This window comes from Eurosta solidaginis, chromosome 5 (genome assembly GCF_040869045.1).
Source record: "Eurosta solidaginis isolate ZX-2024a chromosome 5, ASM4086904v1, whole genome shotgun sequence".
In the NCBI taxonomy this organism is placed as follows: Eukaryota; Metazoa; Arthropoda; class Insecta; order Diptera; family Tephritidae; genus Eurosta; species Eurosta solidaginis.
This window is the reverse complement of record NC_090323.1, coordinates 251,834,130-251,853,331: the sequence shown is the minus strand read 5'-3', so window position 1 is coordinate 251,853,331 and position 19,202 is coordinate 251,834,130. Positions and strand designations below refer to the sequence as shown.

The window sequence follows — 19,202 nt, the reverse complement described above, 5'->3', positions numbered from 1 at the left end:
CCCTAAAGCTGGGCCAAGATTTTTGAGTGAGGTATCAAAATACGCGTATTAATCTCGAGAACAATAATCCGAAGACGAAAAAGAAAAACTTTATCTCTGTCCGGAGATATTTGCAGTTGAAGTTGGCGATTTTCATGTGGTTGTTGTTGTGTTGTACCCACAAAAAAAATTGTGTTAGGTAATAGTCTAGTTGAGGGGTCGACTGCTAATACGCTACCAAAAATATCAAGAGAGGTGTGAAACGACGCGTCTTGACATCAGTATTAATAATCCGAAGGCGGAAAATAAAAATATTAACTCGTTCAGAAGAAAAATGACCCGCGGGTACCTCCGAAACCGGGGGTGGGATCCATAGTATTTTTTCCCAGAACTCCTTTCGGAGTTGGCGGCCTTCGGCCGCGCTTATAAAAAATAACCCTGGGCTACGCCATGCCAAGTCCGGGTGTGTGGTATAACCGTGGCTACCGCCACGGTGATGTCCTTCTACGTTCACAATTTTTTTGTGGGTTTGTGTTGTCAACAACCATATGAAACTGCAAATATCTCCGGACAGAGATAAAATTTTTCTTTTGTATTTGTATTTGTATTTATTAGGCAATTCATCCCAGCACAACAATTTGGCAAAAATTATTCTATAGTGCTAGTCGGTAAAAGGCATAAAATAGGAACAATTTAAACTTGAAACTAAAAGCTAATGACTATGGCTAAGAAAAGGTTACAATGAATAATATATTTAATAAATAGTAAATAAATAAAATAAACGAATTGTAGAGTACATTTGCTTTTCCGCCTTCGGATTATTGTTCTCGACATTAATACGCGTCTTTTGACACCTCTCGACTTTTACCAAAGGAAGTAATTAACAAATTATCTGGCTCACAAATTGAACCAGACTTTTATCTGGATTTATCTGGCTCAAATCGTTGTTATTGCATTTACATGAAAAATTTTTTATCTGGCTCGGGATTTTTGCCTCCGGATGATGGCATATGTAAATACAAGAATTTGATATTAATTTGACGGCGTTGAATTGCATTTCATCAACTTTTCTATTGTCATTTCACAACTTTGTAAAACGTCAGAAAGCTGAGTAAAATAAAGTCCAGTTAGCAAGCGTTTTGTAAAATTTAAATTACAAATTATCTTTCAATCTATAAAAAAAATAACTAAATTTTGCCGAAATTCAAGTGTACTTAAAACTACAGAAATGGAGAACGACTGTGGCGAAGAAAGCGGAAAGCAGCATCTGCGCAATGAGGCTTGTGAAGATTTGGAAGAGGAGAAAGTTGTTTTGCAAGGGACAAACGACGTGAGCAGCGAGGACACGGAAAACAAAAACACAGCAGTACAAGATTTACCTAGCACTCAGCTAACCAGCTGTGTGCAAAGTGCAGAGATGAATCAGTTTGGTAACAAGCAGACTCCACTATCACAGAAAAGTGATCGGAATTTGGAGCAGATGGAAGCGTCTATTAAAAATCCTCCAACGGGAACATCAACGGTATTGACTCAACAATTAGCAATGCTTCATGTACAAACCAAAAATTTACGAGCTATTTTGGGCATTCAACAACAAGAGTTAGAGCAAAAGACAGCTGCTGTTTTGCAATCATCAGAAATGTGCAGTGTTAACGATGAGTTGGCAACAAAAGCAATGGCGACCTTGAATGCTAACATTGCTGGTGGCGTCGAACACCCGCAGAGTACAAGTGCTGTAACACAAGCTTCTAAGTGCGATGTGGCTGCGAAACCAAGCACTTCCTCCTCACGTTCCCAACGTCCTTCAAGGCGAGAGCTGCAGGAGCAAGTTGAAGGATTACAGGAATTGCTCAGCCAATTGACAATTAAAAATCCACAGATCATAGGGAGTGTGCAAACGATAGTACAAAATAGCCCAAAATTGAGAAACGTTAACTTATTTAGAACGATCAACACCGATGCAACAAATACTGGCGCAGTTCCAAGATTTACAGGAGGCAACGGTCGAGTCGCCGCCGCATATACAACTAAACAGAGAAAAGAATCCGATATGTCCAGTGCGAGCACAGTAGCAGCCCAAAAAGATACATCAACAAAAGCGGCTGCTAATAACACGGATGCAGCCCAGAGTTCAGCACGAAAGCGGGGACAGCGTAAACGTAAAAATAAGTCATTGAAGCCACCTAAAAACTTGGCAAGTGAACTGGAATCCTTCAGTAAATATATCAATACTATAGTCAGTGAATATTTGGGAGCAGAGCAAAAGGAGAAGGCTGAACTTTTGGAGTTCAAAGGTACTTTTGAGGACTTGGAGGCGCATGCCCAAAAATTAGTTCAAGCTGGTATCGGACGTATCGTTGAAGAAGAGATCAGAATTAATCGCAAGAATAATCGACAATCATTTATTACCATGTCGGCTGATCGCGAAGGTGCAGAACGTGATGGTATTATTTTGTTGCCTGTTGCGCGCCGTTATGCTTTCGAGGGTGACATAGTACGCGCTTTTGTAATGAATGCTGGACCATCAACTATACAGCAGCCTATCACAAAGAATGATAATGATACGGAGATAAATAATGAAAATTATCTAGAAAAGGGTGGATCTACAATTATTGGCGGCAAAGATAATTCATTTTGTTTGGGTAATGTTTTAATATGTTGATTCCACAAATCTTTTTATAAATGATTATTAATTTTACCTAACACAGCTGATGATGAGGATCCTTTTGAAGACACTGAATCACCTGATTCTGAAGTAGATGGGACTGAATTGGATGCTGGTGCTGCTGCTGTGCCCGACAATTGCCCAAAATCCTTTGTCATCAATATTGTAAGACAAACCGACTTGCGTGAAGTCGTAGGCACAATTTCATTCAAAAATTCAACAAAATTAAACGATGAAGCAAATTATTATAAACTAAAGCCATATGATATGCGCGTACCAATGATTTATGTCCCGGTAGAGTCGTGTGCTGCACACATAACAAGCGAAAATAAGGCCGATGTATGCGGAATGCTCTATTTAGCGCATATACTTGAAACTGATATAAATGGTCATTGTATTGGTGAATTGGTGCAACCAGTTGGAAAAGTTGGGAATATGGAAGCTGAGCTAAAAGCTATACTTCTACACAATGGTCTGAAGAATATTAAACCTTTTGAGCAGCGTTTCAATGATTTATACGCACAACCTGATCCACCCATTTCTACTACAAATTTACATGGACGTGAGGATTTGCGTGAAAAATGTATCATTACTATAGATCCGCTTACTGCGCGTGATCTTGATGATGCAGTCTCACTAGAACGCTTGGGTGATGATTTATTTGAAGTAGGCGTGCATATATCTGATGTATCGCATTATTTGGTAGAAGACTGTGAATTGGATAATATAGTTAAGAAACGTGCTACCTCTATTTATTTAGTTAATGAAGTCATACACATGCTGCCTCAAACATTGTGTTTTAAATGCTCTCTACTGCCAGGCGAGGATAAATTCGCTTTCTCTGTTTTTTGGCGTATGAATACGCGTGGCGATATACTTGGTCAACCACGCTTCACACGCACAGTTATTAATTCATGTGTTCAATTAGCTTACGAACATGCACAAAAAATTATCGATAATCCAAGTGAAGAATTTGGCGTTGATGATTTTCCAACTATTTGTAATGGGTTTACTGCATCGGACATATGCTCGCGTATTAAGATTTTAAATACAATGGCAGAAAAAATGCGTGAAAAGCGGTATGATGGTGGCGCATTATCAATTAACAATCCAAAAATACGTTTCAATTTGGATCCAACAACTGGCGAAGCATTAAGTTATGAAATTGATGGACGTCAAGAAGCAAACTTTTTAATCGAAGAATTTATGTTGTTGGCGAATCAGTCGGTTGCACGCTTTATATATGACCGTTTCCCAAATATTTCAATATTACGTAATCATGCGCCACCTTTGTCAAAATCAATGAAAAATTTGCGTGAAAAATTGGCTAATTTGGGTATGGAGTTAGATTGTACTAGCTCGAAAACATTATATGCCAGTATGCAAAAATTGTGTCGGGAGGCAAAGGATCCCGCGGCAATGGATGCTTGTTTGAGTACGTTGCTGACAAAACCGATGGCGCGCGCCAAGTGAGTTGCTGTGTTAAATAATTTTGAGTATATAAAAAAACCTGTATTTGCTTAACGTTTTAATTTTATTTAGGTACTTTTGCAGTGAAGGGAAATCGGAAGAGGCAGATTTGTGGCATTATGCACTTTCTATACCGATTTATACACATTTTACGAGTCCGATACGTCGTTATCCCGATATTCTTGTTCACCGGTAAGCAAAAGCAAATACAATTTATCGAGTTTTCTATTGGAAATTGGTTACAGCCTTTCCCATACAAAACCCTACAATTTTTATACCCAGTTGAGCAGAGCTCACATAGTATATTAAGTTTGATTGGATAACGGCTGGTTGTACAGGTATAAAGGAATCGAGATAGATATAGACTTCCATATATCAAAATATCAGGAACGAAAAATATTTGATTAAGCCATGTCCGTCCGTCCGTCCGTTAACACGATAACTTGAGTAAGTTTTGAGGTATCTTGATGAAATTTGGTATGTAGGTTCCTGAGCACTCATCTCAGATCGCTATTTAAAATGAACGATATCAGACTATAGCCACGCCCACTTTTTCGATATCGTAAATTTCGAAAAACCGAAAAAGTGCAATAATTCATTACCAAAGACAGATAAAGCGATGAAATTTGGTAGGTGAGTTGAACTTATGACGCAGAATAGAAAATTAGTAAAATTTTGGACAATGGGCGTGGCACCGCCCACTTTTAAAAGAAGGTAATTTAAAACTTGCAAGCTGTAATTTGGCAGTCGTTGAAGATATCATGATGAAATTTGGCAGGAACGTTACTCCTATTACTATATGTACGCTTAATAAAAATTAGCAAAATCGGAGAAGGACCACGCCCACTTTTAAAAAAATTTTTTTTTAAAGTAAAATTTTAACAAAAAATTTAATATCTTTACAGTATATAAGTAAATTATGTCAACATTTAACTCCAGTAATGATATGGTGCAACAAAATACAAAAATAAAAGAAAATTTCAAAATGGGCGTGGCTCCGCCTTTTTCATTTAATTTGTCTAGGATACTTTTAATGCCATAAGTCGAACAAAAATTTACCAATCCTTTTAAAGTTTAGTAGGCGCATAGATTTTATGACGTTAACTGTTTTCTGTGAAAATGGGCCAAATGGGCCCGTCTGTCCTTCCGCATGGCCGTTAACACGATAACTAGAGCAAAAATCGACATATCTTTACTGAACTTAGTTCACGTACTTATCTGAACGACTTTATCTTGGTATACAAAATGAACGAAATCCGACTATGACCACGCCCACTTTTTCGATATCGAAAATTACGAAAAATGAAAAAAATGCCGTACCAAATACGAAAAAGGGATGAAACATGGTAATTGGATTGGTTTATTGACGCGAAATATAACTTTAGAAAAAACTTTGTAAAATGGTTGTGACTCCTACCATATTAAGTAGAAGAAAATGAAAAAGTTCTGCAGGGCGAAATAAAAAACCCTTGAAATCTTGGCGGGTATTACATATATAAATAAATTAGCGGTATCCAAAAGATGATGTTCTGGGTCACCATGGTCCACATTTTGGTCGATATCTGGAAAACGTCTTCACATATACAACTACCACCACTCCCTTTTAAAACTCTCATTAATACCTTTAAGTTGATACCAATATCGTACAAACACATTCTAGAGCCACTCCTGGTCCACCTTTATGGCGATAACCCCTGGTCCACCTTTATGGCGATATCTCGAAAAGGCGACCACCTATACCACTCCCTTTTAAATAAAACCCTCATTAATACTTTTAATTTGATACCCATATCGTACAAACAAATTCTAGAGTCACTCCTGGGTCCACCTTTATGGCGATATCGCGAAACGGCTTCCACCTATGGAACTAAGGATTACTCCCTTTTAAAATACTCATTAACACCTTTCATTTGATACCCATATCGTACAAACAAATTCTAAAGTCAACCCTGATCCACCTTTATGGCGATATCCCTAAATGGCGTCCACCTATAGAATTATGGCCCACTCCCTCATAAAATACTCTTTAATGCCTTTCATTTGATACACATGTCATACAAACACATTTCAGGGTTTCTCTCGGTTCATTTTCCTACATGGTTATTTTCCCTTATGTTGTCACCATAGCTCTCAACTGAGTATGTAATATTCGGTTACACCCGAACTTAACCTTCCTTACTTGTTTGTATTTCTAGATATCCTAATAGAAAGGTCGTTACATAAAGATTTGTTAACAGTCCTTACGACTAAATTAAATTTATACTCCTCCGTCAAAAAATTAATTTTTTCAGTTAAAGAGGTTAATCGGTCTTCTGAGATACGACTTTATTAATGACTTCGCTGAGATACGGCCTTTAGAATACTGCACGTTTTATTGTGAACAGATGTAATCCAAAATTTAATGGTTTGGGAAAAACGCAAACAAAGTTTTTTTTGTAAAGTTCCACAATTTGGAGTTGAATCAGTTTACAATAAAACGAGCGATACGCTCTTGTTAACAAAAAATTTTAGCTACGATCTTTCTATTAGGATACGTGGATTTACACACCTAATATTTCATGTATGGAAGTGACTCGTATATAAAGACGTAAATATTTCCTTGAAACAAAAAATAATGTCTGGCAGAACGATTTCAAATTTAATGTAAAAATTTTGTTAACATTTTATTAAGATATTTAAGTTGTTTTACGGTTATATCTACATATATCCAAAATTGTTCAGTTATGTCCTGTTTTTTGAATTCGAAAAAATTGTGAACATATTTTTCGAATTCTATTCGAAAAGCTGTTCCGATAAAATTTGGCGGTTTCCTAGAAGTTAGCTGGAAAATTCAACTATCTTATATGACAAAGTTTTATTTGCTTTTTCCCCAAAAATCAAAATATAGCGTTAAATCGGTTAACAATAAAACGTGCGATGTGTAATAATACAAAATAATTGTAAAAATTGCAATTTATTTTTTTAATTTGTAGAGTACTCGCCGCTGCTTTGGACTACGCGCCACCACCCAAACGTACACCAGATGAATTGCATATGCTTGCCAAAGTTTGCAACGATCAAAAATATAACGCCAAAAGTGCTGGCGATGAATCGATTAATCTTTTCTTTAAACGTTATATTAAAGAAAAACAATCAATCACTTTACGCGCTGTGGTTACGGAAATATTTCAACATCTTTTAAATGTGGTTACTATTGATACTGGACACTTAATAAGTATTAATTTTAAAATACAGAAAGTATTAGTTGATACTTCAAATGCTCCTGGTTATGTATTGATTGCCGAGCGTAATTCAAAAACTCCACCAGTTAAATTGCAATTGTTCTCCACGATCGATGTAAAACTAGTTATTTGGGATGATAGGGTTTGTGGATTTTTCGTTTCGCCTGATCCAAAGCAACGTCAAATTAATAGTATAGAAATATCCAAGAAGAAACAACAACTAACTGGTAGTAGTGCTAATAATTCGGTAAGTGAGAGTAGTGGCTCACGTAGGCAACGTCGTACATCACAGCGTAATACGCAACAACAACATGAGTTGAATGAAGCGCAAACTCAACAACCACAAGAAGACAAAAAAAATAGTAAATTGAAAACGAAACAATGTACCAACAACAGTAATAATAAAAATCATGTTGAGACACGTGTTTACGCCGTTAGGCATGATAGCGAAAATTAATAAAATTGACCAATACACTCAATCAAATTCCTTTAACAAAACATGGTGAGTTTTTCAAAGTGAACAAAAAAAATTAAACATGACAAATATTTCAAATAATACTTTCATTAACAAAACAAACAAATTTTTGCGATTGGATTATACAAAAAATATTTCAATACCGAATATGAGGTACTCTATTTTATGGTGAATGTGGTTAAGCTACATACATACATATTTATGTATATATTTATATCTATGACTCAATTTGATTTGCCAACTTCTTGGTAGCTAATGTGTATTATTTCCTCTTACATTTCTTGTAATATTTTTGTAAATGTACAAATTTTGTTTAAAAACAACTAAACCAAGACACATTTTGTATGTAATTAAAACAATTTGTTGATATGTAGTTTAAACGGTTGTTTTTAACTCGCTTTCCCTAGAGGTATACATATGTACAGTGCTGTTAAGAAATATAGACATATGCGCACGTCTTGTGCGCACACAAATTGTATGCCATATAAACTATCTATTAATCGACCAAAAAATCGTATATTGCATAAGTGAAAACAAATCATTGAAATTTGTGATCTTAAAATAAACAATTAAATACTACCACAATTTTTGTATGTATGTATTTATATTTTAAGCTATTTCATATAGTTTAGCGATTTTTTACAAACAAATCGAATTTGAGAACCGAATACAAACGAAAAGAGCATCAAAGCATTTTAATTGATTTTCATTTGATTGTTAGAATTAACAGTTTAAAATAGTCTTAGGTGTGTTATTGTCCAATGTTTTTTAAAACTCAAATTTATTTCTCATTCGACCTTTTCCTCCTTCTAATTGAAAGTTCATCTTTTCTCATTCGCTTCCTTTTTATTTTTCTATTTACCATTTTTCTATAGTTTTGGTTCACTTTTTTTTCTAATCAAATCTAAGAGAAATACTCCTTTTTTCGCTTTTTTTTTGCCTTTACTTGCTAATACTTTTATTTTCCTTTGTACTATTTTTCTGCAATTACTTTTATATTTATTTTTAAATTTACTTTAAATTTTGACTTTTTTTAATTTTCCTTCCACTTTTGTCTTTCTCCTTTTCGTTCCGATTACCGTCAGTCTCTCGACGTTGGCTACGGTCCTCCTCTGCGAGGAAATATTTGGGAAAAAATTATGTGAAAATACGTCTCAGACCAATTGATTCGATTAAGCTGCCGTTATTCAATAAAAACACACTAAATCAGGGGCGTAGCCAGAAAATTGCCTGGGGTCAAACAATTTTTTTTTTTTAGTTAAATAAATAAAAAAAAAGTGTTGTCTTTAGCTTTAACATTAAAGTACGTGTATTTAGAATATGATATGAAAAAGGTTACATTAAAAACTCAAGCGCATGCGTCGACTTTTCTTTGCCATTTCACCTAAAACTTCATCAACGGTAACAATTTGATCCCGGTGGATGCTTAGTGAAGCACAGCCATTCAATCGATTTTCACTCATCGTGTTTCTCAAATAGTTTTTAATCAGCCTAAGAGTTGAAAAAGATATCTCGTTCGTTGCCGTTGTTACTGGAAGCGTACACAAGATTTTCAACAACATGTTAACATTAGGAAAAGCCACAGAATCGCATACCTGTAATATTAATAATAGATAAATGGATAAAAAAAACTGAAGCACCTCCTTCAGGAATAAGTAGAATTCATGCTTTTTGAGCCTATGCATGAACTGAAGCACCTCCTTCAGGAATAAGTAGAATTCATGCTTTTTGAGCCTATGCATGAGATCTAACGTATACGTATATAAAATTCAAAAGAAAGAAACTGATCGAATAGAAAAAAATTTAATTTAAAAGTCATCTACACGGAAAAAACACTAAGGTGTTTTTTACATTTTAAAATGTGAAAAACACATTATTTTTTCATTTATCAAATAATTTGAATTTTACGTTTTTGAAATGTGTTTTTGACATGAAAAAAAATGTAGATATTACATTATAATGTGTTTTGCACATGGAAAATAATGTAAAATTTGCATTATATTTCAAAATAGGAAGTGTGTACTTCAAAAAAATGCTGTAAATTTAACATTATTTAAATGGTAAAAGATTCTAGATTTACAGGAAAAATAATGTAAATTATTGCATTTTTTTCAATGTAAATTTTACATTCAAAATAATTTGAAGTTTACATGAAAAAATAAACTGAATGTTACATTATATTAAATGTAAAAACGCATTAGTGTTTTTTCCATGTAGCCCCGGACTGTGTTGTTAATGTACCAACTTACCTCCAACAAATCGTGAGCATTCCAGTTTTTTTCTGATTTTTGGGCATAAAGAGATTTCAGAAGGAGTTGCCAAAGTTTTATTTCAGACATGCCAATATTTTCATTACCACGACAATGCAAAACCTTTGCATATCGAGAAATTAAATTTTTTGCTTGAACGTCGTTGACATCAGCGGCGTTGGGAGAAGATTTAATGATGAGCTGTATGAGCTATACGCAGACATCGACATAGTCCAGCGAATTAAAACGCAGCGGCTGCGCTGGCTAGGCCATGTTGCGCGAATGAAAGATGAAGCTCCGGCCAAGAAGGTGTTTCTATCGGAACCCGCCTATGGAAGTAGAGGTAGAGGGCGGCCCCCACTCCGTTGGAAGGACCAGGTGGAAAACGATTTAAACTCCCTTGGTGTGACCAATTGGCGCCGGTTGGCGGAGCGAAGGAGCGACTGGCGCGCCTTGTTGGACGGCCATAACCGTTTAGACGGTTAAGCGCCAATTAAGTAAGTCGTTGACATTATTTGAAAGCAATGCGCCAAAAGACATCAGAAGTTCTTTGTGAAATATTTAAAAATCTTTTTCGTTTTGTGCGTTCGAGTTTATTACTTTTCAGGAGAAATAAATTTAAATACAGTTAAATAAAGCCCAGTCGGTTGGTTGGTAAAAAACGGCCTATGTTTGCAATGGCATGCACAAATTCAGATTTTTAAAAAATCTGAAAGGACAAATGAAATATATTCTTGATTTGTTCGATGAAAGAAATCAAAAGTTAATATTTTATTTATTTGAAATAAGGCTTCAAATCTAAAATGATTCTAAATAACGTATCTCTGTTGTTTTGCATAACTTTGCAAATAAAATGTTACAGTCCACGAATAATTAAAAGTGGCAACTTACCGAGAGTTTGGGAGCCAGAACCGGTAGTTTTTACGCTAAAAAACGCGCAATACTTACAAAAAGCACCATTTTGGACAGTTTAGTATGCAAGCCAATTTCATCTGCTCAACCACGAATATTGAAACTTAAATTTCCTTTTTCCACTCATAGGAAAAGGAAAGCTTGGTGTAGGTGTACTAATTCGATTGAATAATTCCAATCTATTGGAATCATTTAAATTTTTCAATAAGTTAATAACATCATCAGGGTCGCCGGGAGAAGGTAATTTGGAAACATTTGAAAAAAGGATCGGATTCGCATTTCGAAGCTGCATCCAAATCCGTATCTATAACAATTGCTGTCTTTCAGTGAGTTTTACAGCTCCGGCTCACGCTCACGGGAATGCTCTGGATCATTGAGAGACTTGAGAAGCAGATGTCGTGAAATTTTCGCACACGTGAAATGTGATAGGCAGATGTCGCTGCTGTTTTTCATTTAACTCATACGGCGAAAGGCTAAGCAGCGACATCTATTTTTGAAAAAGTAGGTATATTAAAGGCCGCGTTGCCTACCTAAAAAGAAGTAATTAACAAATTATCTGGCTCACAAATTGAATCAGACTTCTATTTGGATTTATCTGGCTCAAATCGTTGTTGTTGCATTTACATGCAAAATTATTTATCTGGCTCAGGATTTTGCCACTGGATGATAGCTAATGAAATAGGTTAGGTTGGAATTAAAAAAAAAAAAAATAAAAGGCAGTGCGATTCATAAACACGTTAAAATAAATAAAACGTAATTACATCAATCCTAATAATTATAGCACTCTAAATAATGAATGGAAAACGATGTGCCTACTCACTTGAGTCCTGCCGCGCACTTTTTTCCGGTGGCGATTGTAATCATTTTAATAAACTCATTTTAAGTCAAATTGAACTTTAAGCTTAAATTAAACTTGTAGTTTTTTTATTAGATAATGAAGGATCAAAATTTATTCTGATCGTCTCTTATTTCACAAAATTACTTCAAATCTATTTAGATTAACTTATTTAATAAATTTCTGAAAATCATAGAGCATAAATCGAAAGAATCGTTGGCCAAATTATATTGAAACCGGCAATACGGACATATGTACATATTTGCATGCTGCTGAATTCAAATGCTACTGTCACAAAATTAAAGCGAAAACACTCGCTCGTATGTATCAGAGAACTGCCAAAATCACAATTTTCCTGATTTAATCAAACACTAAAATTACAATTCACATTCAATCATGCGAATAAACTCATAATTGAATAAACTCAGCATCTGTATTTACTAGACTCCGTTAGCATGATTGCGATCGAATGACCGAACAGGTTTTGCGTACGATTGTAGTGATAAAATGAAGGCAAGCGGAGAATTAAATCAAAGCACGAGAATTGGTATCATTTAGTTCGGCAAACAATCAATCGTAAGCAATGTTTATATGTAGCTTGTCGCCGTGACGTAAGGGCGGAAGAATCATGCAAATATTGAGACGCATGGAGCTTTCATATTTGCCTTTTCATTCCGATGAATGTAATCGCTGTTGAAGCAAACCACTGAATTGATTATATTCACGCCATAGTGTACCTATACAAGTGTGTTCACTAAGCGATAAACGTCAAAACTACAAACAGCCTCGCTCACCTGATGGAAATCTCAGGTCTAGAGTCGCATTTTTGGTCTCAACGACAACATTTTTGACTACCAATCGTCTCGACTTTTTCAATTTTTCAATCATTCGGCGCATTCGGTAATGGTATCCATTTTGAATTCGCTGTCATTCCGAATCCAGCGAGTGCCTGTCAGAATGCTTGACAGATAAGTCAACACACTTGTACTTGTACACTATGATTCACGCATGCAATAAGTTGGTTGATTTTAAATCAATGTCGATTATGTTCATTTAAGCAAATTTGATCATTGAACACGATCATGTTGCCGAATGTAATCGAACGTCGTTGTGTTCGATTTTTGCTGTTCTCTGATATGTATGTAGATGGTCGTTAGGCAAATTTACAACGAAACTGCTTTATGAAATTATAGTAAAAGTTAACATGTACATTTGTATATTTAATAAATTGAAGAATTATTATGAAACAGAATATGGTTAAAAAATATGTAAGTGTTCACTTCGTACATATGTACATATGCTTGCATATTAAAAATATAATATCACCAACAAAGTAAATACGTAGCAGAATTATAAAGAAATTTATTAACATTGACATAAAAACATCAAATATTTGAGTTGTAACGACCTAAAAAATCAAATGATCCTGAGGCAAGGAGGAAGTTTAAACCCCCAACCCTCTCCCCGTCGCTACGCCCCTGCACTAAATGGACACCAAGTCCATGCATAAAAATAAACAGCAAGCTACATGACCGTCCCCTGATCGAAATACACGCAATCAAATCGACCACGTTGTGATACACGGACGGCATGCTCCAGTATTTTAGATGTGCGCACGATCCGAGGACCTAAGATAGACGCGGACCATTATCTCATCGCAGCCAAAATACGCTAGACATCGAAAGGCTGAAATCAAAACAGACTGCCAATGATTTCGCAACTCGACTCTCACACCTGATCGCTGAGAGCAAAAGTCAGCCCGACGGAAGCACTGCTACAACAACAACAACAATGGCATGCAGGAGCAGTGAGAGAGCATATCTCTAAAGCACTTCTTACTGTCGCCGAGTAAATACGCCCGCAAATTTAACCTAATAATTCGGTGACAGACGGAAGGTTTAAACTCCAGGGCAAACGAAAACAGCGACGTTGTAACCGATGTCCAGAGACTTCTCTGCGCTCCTAAATGGACAGAGCGATGTATCGCACAGGGATGATGAACCCGATCCCGCGATCGATGATAATGGAAATAATGATCCCCCACCCGATTATGACGAAGTCAGAATAGCAATAACCAGATTGAGAAACAACAAGGCCGCGGGCGCTGATGGATTACCTGCGGAGCTATTCAAATACGGTGGCAAGGAGTTGGTAAGGCGCATGCATCAGCTTCTTTACAAAATATGGTCGGATGAGTGCATGCCCGATGATTGGAATCTAACTGTTCTTTGCCAAGGCGACAAAAACGGGGATCCTGCAAACTGCGCCAACTGCACCGTGAATCGCTTGATTGGACCTTATCAGTGCGGCTTCAGGCTTGGTAAACCTGCCATCGACTAAATCTGGGGAAAAAACCCGAGAAAAAATAATTGACACACATCACCTCTTCGTTGATTTAAAGCCGATTTCGACAGGAGTTGCCTATATGCCGATATGTCTGAATTTAGTTTCCCGCAAAACTTATACGGCTGTGCAAAATGACGACGAGTCACACCATCAGCTCAGTCAGAATTAGGAAAGACGTTCTTGTAGAAATTTCTAACCCAGAACAGCTCGACTGGTGTAACCATCTTTTACACGTGAGACACTGCAGCACAAACACAACCTGGGACCGGGGTAAGTTTCAATACCTTCCCGGAGCAGGAGGGTATGGAGCAGTCCAGCTGCAAGGAGCTGCTCCGAGGATAACAATTTGTGAGAGGGACGCAACAAATTAAGTGGGTTTACAATGAAATGACAGTCGTTGATTGTGAAAAAAAAATCCCGGGTCGAACTGGCTGCCGTGGGAAGCGTTGGGAAGTACCTCTCCGAGCCGTTCGAAATTAAACGAGGTTTCAGACAGGGTGACCCCCAGTCATGCCATTTCTTAACCGCTCTGGAACAATATTCTAGAAAAGCGTGCAATTACTGGCGTATGCTGATGACGTTGATATCATCGGCCTGAACACCCGCGCCGTAAGCTTTGCTTACTCCAAACTGGAAAAAGAAGCGGAAAAGATGGGTTTGATGGTGAATGACGACAAAGCAAAGATGATTTAATGATGAGCTGTACGAGCCTTACTTAGAAGTCAACATAGTCCAGCGAATTAAAACGCAGCGGCTAGGCCATGGTATACCAATGAAGGATGACGCTCCGGATAAGAAAATATTTTTGTCGGAACACGCCTATGGATGCAGAGGAAGAAGGCGGTCCACCCCGCTGGAAGGGCCAGGTGAAAACGATTTAAATTTACTTGGTGTGACCGAATGGCGCCAGTTGGCAGAACGAAGAAGCGACTGACGAGCATTGTTGGGCGGTCATAACCGTTTAAGTGGTTAAGCGCCAATTAAGTAAGTAAATGGACACCGTAGCCCAAATGTCAGGTACGCAGCTGCATAAATATTAATTAGTTAATCTTCGTTGTGTTACCTTTGGTCCATTTATTGTTATTAACGGGGGAAGTTCTCTCGAGCTGATTGGAGTTCCAAAAATTACATCTCTAGCAAATGTAGCAACGAAAATGAGTTAGAAAGTGCTGTTTACTTTCTTTGTAGATGATCAGCTCTGGCCAAAGTACGTATGTAATCTTTGGTAGACTAGTGTAGCTGGTAAATACAGAGAACTCTCGTTTTTAATATTTTTTCAAAGAACAATCTCATCAAGATTTTATGATCACAGAGCTTGGCTTGTCAGAGAAAATTCATCGATTATCATCCAAGAGAGAAAGCTCGGCTAGTCAAGAATGTAGAACAAAGCGTCCGACACACGATATGTATGTACGTATGTGCATAGATACACATAAGTATATATAGATGTAAATATGTAAACTCGTGAGTAAAGAAATAGCAAAAATGTTAACTTTAGTGAATTGCATGCCAATTTCGAAAATGTTTTAGAAACAATTTAAAAAAAAAAATCTTTAAGAAAATGTTCAAGGTTTCTTTAGGTTGAACTGACCGATATGTGAGAACCTCACTGATTGAGCACATCCAGAGTGTGTTTTATTTAGATTTTCTGTAAACTTTTAAAGGATCCTAACAGTTTTGTAGTCCAACTCGTTTTAGTATGACAAATTTTTTCGATTGTTGTTTTGAAAATACCATTTTTTACACTTTGTACTTTGGACTGAAATTAAAAAGAAAATAAAAATTTTCTAATTAATTTAAAAAAATTAATAAAAATTTCCTAATTTTGGAAAACATTTTCGAAAGTGGCTTACGCAGTATCTATATATGTATATAAATGCGAATGTCTGTATATTGTTACGTAATGGCGCCTAAACTACACAACGTGATAATGAAAAACTGCGTATGCTTTTGTAGTTTCCCCCACGGATGTCCCTAGGCATACTTTCATCTCGCTAGGTGGCTAGGGTCTTGAGATATAGACCGAAACGTGGACCCGGGTAACCCTAGGGTGTGTGTGTACAATATGGGAATCAACTGAAAGCCGCTGATCAGTACTTCAATATGGGGTATTTCATACCCCTCGGTGACTAGGATGTCGAGATATAGGCCAAAGTGTGCACTCGGGTACGCTAATAATGTGTTTATACACTATAGATATGAAATTATAGCTGTTGTGAGAGCTTTAAAGTACAGTAATTTTTATTGTGATATTCGGTTTAGTTGCATCAACCAGGCAAAATGGACAAATATGCATGCGAAGCCGAAATAAAGACATGGATTGATAATACCTACATACATATGTACATACATCCGAAATGAAGTTTCCGAGTTCAAACGCATAAACTCCGTGTTGCTATTATCGGTAAGTCTCTTTTGGTGTCGCTTAAAGTGTAGCCCTTTGCCTAAATACGTTTTTACTATGGTTCTTTCCGGGAAGCGAACCAAGGACCGATCTATCCAAACAAATTCGATTTATGGTTCGATTTGAATTAAATTTGATATTCAGGTAGCCCTTTGTCTAGATAAGTATTTCCGATCATTTTTTTCGGGAAGTGGACCAGGGACCGACTGTGACTGGGACTGGGACTGGAACAAAATACATACCACCCTCTGGGACTTACAATAAGGGATGGAGAAGAATAAGAAGAACTAGAGAGAATAGAAAAGAGGGAAGGAAAAAGATACTGATAAGGAGATAAAGTGAGTCGAAGATAGAGAGATAGATATAGATGAAGCGATAAAGAAGTGAGGGAAAAGACGGAGAGGGAAAAACAGACGCAGAGAAAGAGAGAGAATGCAGACCGAGGAGTGAATAGACATACTAAGAAAAAGTTTTGGGAGGGGGGGGGGGGGTTCAGAGTAAGACGGATAATAGCTTCTTAAAACTTATGTAGATATACCAAACTTAGAGCAGATCAACGTCTGCCGGGGCTGCTAGTTTGTTATATAGTCCATTAAAAAAAGTAACTGATGCAATTTTGAAATAGTTTCTGTTGCTAAAATTTCACTCGCAGATGTACAAACATACAAACCTACTAGCCTGACCTGCTAGACGAACTTAACTTCTAGTATTTTTTGTATAAAACCGTCGGTATAACATAAGTTGTGGTCAGTCACAGATCGCGTTCTTGATATAAACTTGTGTTGTCAATTAGAAATTTAAGTGTAAACAAATTAAAGTAAAATGATGATAAGCACAAGCCCAATACTAGTTTTTGTGTGTACATATGGTATGTGAATACCCTTTTTTATACATGCCAAAAAGCTAATTAGATTTTTTTACCACAGCTTACTTGAGTGTAATGACAATTGCGCGACCGCAGCAATGGGGAGGTCCAGTTTTCACAAATCCATTTTTACCTAATCGGCCAGGTATTAAGTACTTAAATATTTTTGCACAAACATACATACGTACATACATGCTCATGTTTTTTTTTTTTTTTTTTTTTTTTCAGATTTAATATCATCGTCTACAAGCGCTTCGCCTGCCTCTTCCGCAAGCGTGCCGTCACCACAGTACTTAGCCTGCTTACGTGCCTGTCCTTCTACCATGGAATACAATCCTGTTTGTGGCAGTGACAGTCAAAATTATCACAATCACGCTCGCTTGGATTGTGCGGCGCGTTGCGGTCAAGGTTAGTGTTGTATAATATGAGCTGTTCACGGGACCGGATTAACCGAATGAAGTGTCTACACACTGTATAAGGGCCGCAAGTAAGATAGGGGTATAAAGTAGAGGAAAGCTACTATTGGAATTAGATCTTTCTCTTAATATCAGCTTGTTTCGCTGCTATTTCAAAATTGTTTTCAGAACTCTGCCTATTTCAGAATTCCGAGGTTTGCTAGTGCCCTGGAGCACGTGAATTCAAATACATAGTTATCAATAGAAGGCCAAAAAACTATAGGCATAAAATGAAGAAATATCTATCCTAGTTGGAAATTTATTGAATGTATGCTAAGATTTAACGTTTTTCAACCCAACTCCGAGGTAGCGAATTTTTGAAAAAAAAAAATCTGAATTTTATCATTCCTCGAAGAAATAATTACGCTACGGAGCAATTTTAGGACAATTATGAAATCATGTCTTTTTTGGAAAGAAAAATCCTCGATAATGGAAAAGATACAATCACACTGGGCTATTTTGTTACTTTTAAGAAATAAAACCCAACTATAGCTTTATCACATTCACATCGTATAGTCCACGAGATTGTGTTGCTTAAAGACTTCGAAATGGTTAGACCGGCCCTGCTATTTGCTTGTCAAGTGACCTATGTATTTCACCTTTAAGGCGTTTTAGAAAAACCAAGTGGTAAATCTGCTAACTTCATTTTACAAAATAGACCCAATAGAACTAAACGACTCAATTAATCGAGCAGCCTAGGATTATGATTAGGGCTCTTGTAACCAGACGATAATTCGACTAATCGATTAGTCGAATGGCAAATTTTTCATTGATTCAAAATCGCCTAGTTGGTTATTGATTTCAACAAAATGAGTTTCCGAAAATGTAGCTGGGTATGGAATTTCATTCCTGGTTCCGAGGATGCAAAAGAAACAAAGTGCAAAATATGTGAGATGCATATGGCTGAAAATAAATCCACAACGTCTTTACGAATCTTAGAACTTATTGAAAAATTTTAAAAATATTTTATTATTGAAAAATTAAAAAAAAAAACTATTCGAATAGTCGAATATGTCTCAAGTCAAATGCAAACAATTATTCGATTAGCGATAGTCGATTATTTTACTAAACAACTTTTGCTAGTCAACTAATCGAATATTCGAATAGAGGATTATCAAGAGCTCTAATTATTATACTTATTTATAATAAGGTTGAACGGGCGTCACTTGACATGGAATTGCTCCAATCGAAAAATAAAAAAAAGATGTTAATATGTTTCAATATTTTAATTTTCAGAGCTTTAAGGCCGTTAATGAAAGACAAAAACTAAGTTTTTTCTTTTTCTCCTACGCGTTTCGATGTTTTCTATATCTTCTTCAGGGAGCC

At 36.4% G+C, this 19,202-nt stretch overlaps 2 protein-coding genes across 4 annotated transcripts in view; both read left to right on the top strand.

The window, feature by feature from the left end:
- The first annotated feature begins 1,058 nt into the window (after positions 1-1,058).
- On the top strand, positions 1,059-8,503 carry Dis3l2 (Dis3 like 3'-5' exoribonuclease 2). Its single transcript, XM_067789785.1, has 4 exons — positions 1,059-2,621; positions 2,688-4,113; positions 4,187-4,306; positions 7,087-8,503. The coding sequence occupies exons 1-4, from the start codon at positions 1,208-1,210 to the stop codon at positions 7,790-7,792; spliced, it is 3,666 nt and encodes a 1,221-aa protein (XP_067645886.1). The 5' UTR covers positions 1,059-1,207; the 3' UTR covers positions 7,793-8,503.
- An 8,770-nt stretch (positions 8,504-17,273) lies between these two features.
- Positions 17,274-19,202, top strand: part of LOC137253215 (uncharacterized) — a 91,248-nt gene continuing 89,319 nt past the window's right edge. For all 3 annotated transcript variants that reach the window (XM_067789762.1, XM_067789761.1, XM_067789763.1), the window contains exons 1-3: positions 17,274-17,424; positions 17,483-17,566; positions 17,650-17,829. In XM_067789762.1, coding sequence (XP_067645863.1) covers positions 17,379-17,424; positions 17,483-17,566; positions 17,650-17,829 — 310 coding nt within the window. In that variant the 5' untranslated portion in view covers positions 17,274-17,378. The remainder of the gene's footprint in view (positions 17,425-17,482; positions 17,567-17,649; positions 17,830-19,202) is intronic.